At 51.8% G+C, this 3,876-nt stretch overlaps 1 protein-coding gene across 1 annotated transcript in view; it reads right to left on the bottom strand.

The window, feature by feature from the left end:
• Positions 1 to 312: 312 nt before the first annotated feature.
• VOLCADRAFT_107467 (uncharacterized protein) overlaps positions 313 to 3,876 on the bottom strand; it is a gene marked incomplete at its 5' end in the record, with an annotated part of 3,944 nt that continues 380 nt past the window's right edge. The window contains 3 exons of the mRNA XM_002956902.1: positions 313 to 1,315; positions 1,560 to 2,186; positions 2,850 to 3,137. Coding sequence (XP_002956948.1) covers positions 1,247 to 1,315; positions 1,560 to 2,186; positions 2,850 to 3,137 — 984 coding nt within the window. The 3' untranslated portion in view covers positions 313 to 1,246. The remainder of the gene's footprint in view (positions 1,316 to 1,559; positions 2,187 to 2,849; positions 3,138 to 3,876) is intronic.

Raw genomic sequence — 3,876 nt, 5'->3', positions numbered from 1 at the left:
ATACCGATAACGCGTTTCAGCCGGGTGAAATATTATGTTTGGTCCGTTACACACTCAAGGCCTGGGAGTTCGAGCTATCATACGCCGTCATCTAAGAATTCAAATATGAGATACGCGGTACCTTTTGAGATTAAGTTTAGCCCGAGAGGCGTTGTGACTTTCGCGTTTCAGCCGGGCGAGATATTATGTTTGGTCCGTTACACACACACACACACAACACACACACACACACAGGACATGGGCAATCCTACAGGTCGGGGGCCCCCTGGGCGCTTCGCGCTGGGGCCCCGCCCAAAAATGCTACCTTCCCTTCATGCATGACGGTGTAGCACGTGACAGGTATCTCAAGGAAAGCACCATGCTAATCGTTTTGGGTTCATCATTTAGTAAGTGTTGTTTTGCTTTTGTTTTGAATGCAGCCCCCATACACCCGCACAGCAAAGTCTCTGACCACTTCTTTGCCAATGACCGTCTATCGAGCCTGTTTACCAGGTCAAGCTTAGGTGCTGCACGGACTTGCCATGCCTCCTCATTATTAAGGCACTTACATGACCATCCCATTGCAGGCGCACTGTCTGTCTGCCTCATGTTGCATTACTTCACAATCAAGTGCCGCGTGCCAGGATCGACATCCTTTTCCCCTCCTCCATCCCACAGGTTCATGTCCAGGGCAAGGTCAACATGCAATCACACTACACTCCAATCCAGGAGGTCCATGCCAGCCTGTGCCACCTGCCCACAAAGTACACAATTGCAATGACTTCTCACACCCTTGCTTGCCAAACAATCTACTCATACAGCATCACTTTGCTGCCCCAGCACGCCTCCCTTCCTGAAAGCAGAACACCCACTGTTGAGCTGCAAACACCTCACAGCCAGCACCCCCAACAGCAGTCCAACACATGCAGGCCCGTTCAGAGATGCCAAGGCATGTATTCAGCCGTACACAAGTGTACACATATTCAGCCGTACAAACCTACTCCGCCCATGCTACCACTCATATCTGTAGCTGTTTCCTTGTACAACTCAGGGCACTTACAGATACATGCCCATCTGTGCCTATATCTACACAACCTGCAACACCAGCAAATGAGCAAATGCCCAGCAATGCCCAGTCCCCAGGTACACACCAGCTGCGAGCCCAACCGTTAACATGAATTTGCATGTCTAGAGGGCCCAATAAGGCATCATGCCATGGTGACCAAGACAAGCAAAGCCACCGACTAGATTTCTAAGCCTCTGACGTTCACAACCTTGTGCCCACATCCACAGCGGCCACCATACCAGCCATCACCAGCGGATGCAGCTGCCACAGCTGCAGGGCGACACCATCACCGCCAACTGGGGGCAGCAGAGGAGATGCTCGAGATATGCGGCTTTGGAAGGATGACCATGCGTGGATTCAACCGTGGCAGATGGCTGCGCCTCGGAATTGAGATGCCCGTTGGGGACCTGCTCAAAGCAGACGGTGCAACATGGCCACCTCTGCCAGCAGTCGGAAAGTTGCTGCTGCTGGAGCTTCCAGGGCTGCTGGATTCGGAACCAGGAGCAAAGCCTACCAGGGGGATCTCGATGGCAAACTGATCGATCTCGATGGAGTCCTTAGCTGCCCCCTCAAACTGTTGCTTCCTGAACTGCTTGAACAGGTCGGGCAGCACTGCAAAGTACATTTCGCGCTTGAGCCCCTTCAGGTCCCTGGACAGTTTCCGCATGGAGGTTTGCAGCCCTGACGCGCTAATACGGTGATTGGCAGAGACAGTCACCTGGATAAGGAGCAGTCGCGCTGCCTTGCCGTTGCTGTCAGGCAAAATCAAAAAGCTGTCCACACCGGCGAAGTTCCTCGCCACCGGCACCAGGAGCCCAGACCCTTTTGTTGTGGGGCTGATTTCTTTGAGGTCGCTGTCCTGCACCTCCATCAACTCCATTTCCGGCACCTCCAGGCTGACCTCCTGCTCTCCGGGGTTAGAAAGGCTGCGCATACGAAACGAGCCGCCCCGGCACAGCAAGTCATGTGCTAGCACCTGGAACATTATGCCTCTAAGTGAGGCCAAATCTGGTCTGCCAGCGGACCACTTAACGAATTTGGCCAACTCAGCAGTACCCTGCCGATGCAACTCCTGCATCACACGCTGGCCGATTTCCTCGGAGCCGAAGACCAGGCGTTTCCTGCTGCAGTTCTCATCCACCTGCATGTCATTGCAACAACCCACAACATGAGAAAGGCTTGTCAGATGGTGTGCAGAACCCATGCCATTGCCACACTCTGTGTGCATCCCTGCTTTTAAAAATGGCACTGATTTCCAGTGATTCTTCCACCGGATTTTCCCCTGTGGGCCTTTAGATATGCACATCCACCCAATATTGCCTGCCCAGTGCAAAGTCACCAGTCACAACACATGGGGCATCTGCTGTAAGAGGGATCAGCTCCCCTGGCATCTCCCAACTGAGTACTCTTTGCCTGGTGTTACATTGGTGCGAATTGCTAGGAGGTGGGAACTCCCCGGATCGAACCTGGTTGCGAGCAGATCGCACACCAGGCATGATGCAGCATACTCTCACCCCAAAGGTGGATGCCCAGGTGGGCAGGAAGTCTACTAGCTGAGTAAAAACAAAGTCCTCAATCTCGGACGGGGACTGACGAAATGTCACAATAACAAACTAATACACAACCCTACGGGATCTCAAACAACCTAAATCCTATGGGATATGCCCAGGGGTGCCCGAGGACGTTTCCTCAAGGGGGGGAGGAATGTAAGAGGGATCAGCTCCCCTGGCATCTCCCAGTTGGGAGTACTCTCTGCCTGGAGCCACATCTGCTAATGGTCAAATAGAGAAGACCTCACACCTACCTCGACGTGGATCAGTTTGTGGCTGACATCCGGTGCAGCTTCAATGTTGCCTACGGATTTCCACAAGAGATCCATATTAACGGTTGCCACCGCTGCATCAAGCTCCTCCTGCAGTTCGGGGTTGGCTGCGTACTTCAGGACGTAACGTGGGATGCCGCCCCACCGAGCATACAGCTCTGACAGTTTAGCTTTGCTGACCGAAGAGAACATGATGCCACGTGCTGCCTCCAGCTCCACATCGGACCAGGGGCCCATCCATAACCTCAGGCCAGCTTGCTTGGCATATTCCTACAGGACACCTCATTAGCATGCAGGCAACCCTAAGGCACTGATTGGGGCAGTAACCCATGGATTACCCATTTTCAACCCCCGGTAGCCCTTTGATAACCCCCTTGTAAGTTCCTACCCAGCAGGAGGGGTAACATGACCCCAGGGTAAACCCCTCCGTTGCCCTGGATTGTGGACATATGTATGGGCCTATAGGCTACTCGTCTTATATGCATCCCACACCATAAATTCCGCTGAAGGATACTTTTTACAATGTAAACGTTAGCAACCTACAGTATTGTGGTATCTTGGGAAGCATTGTTTGCCAGTTCAACCTTAAGGTCTCTAATGCTGGCATCACACACGCAAGGAATAAGCAATAAATACCTATCTCATGGCCTATTTGGCTGCTGTAAAACAGGAGCTTGTAGATGAGTACAGGGGAAGGCGTGAATGCTGGCAGCATATACACAAGTCGACGACAGGTCTTCACTAAATGGATGCCTTTGGTTGTCATCGATTGTTATATAATAGTTTGCATTGTGAAAACAACAGGCAATCAGTCCTGAGGTCGGCCAACATATTAGCACATCCAAGCTTAATCACAGCTAATTTGCTTGTAAGCTCATGTAATGCACACTCATGGCTGGTATTTTAACTAGACGGACATGCTAAAAAACGCGATGACCACTATCACCAATTCAGTCAATCATATTCACTGCCAGCAGTGTTCCTATTGACCATACATACTTTGCACGCT

Source organism: Volvox carteri, assembly GCF_000143455.1.
Source record: "Volvox carteri f. nagariensis unplaced genomic scaffold VOLCAscaffold_67, whole genome shotgun sequence".
NCBI classification, from domain to species: domain Eukaryota; kingdom Viridiplantae; phylum Chlorophyta; class Chlorophyceae; order Chlamydomonadales; family Volvocaceae; genus Volvox; species Volvox carteri.
This window is presented reverse-complemented; position numbering and strand designations above follow the sequence as displayed.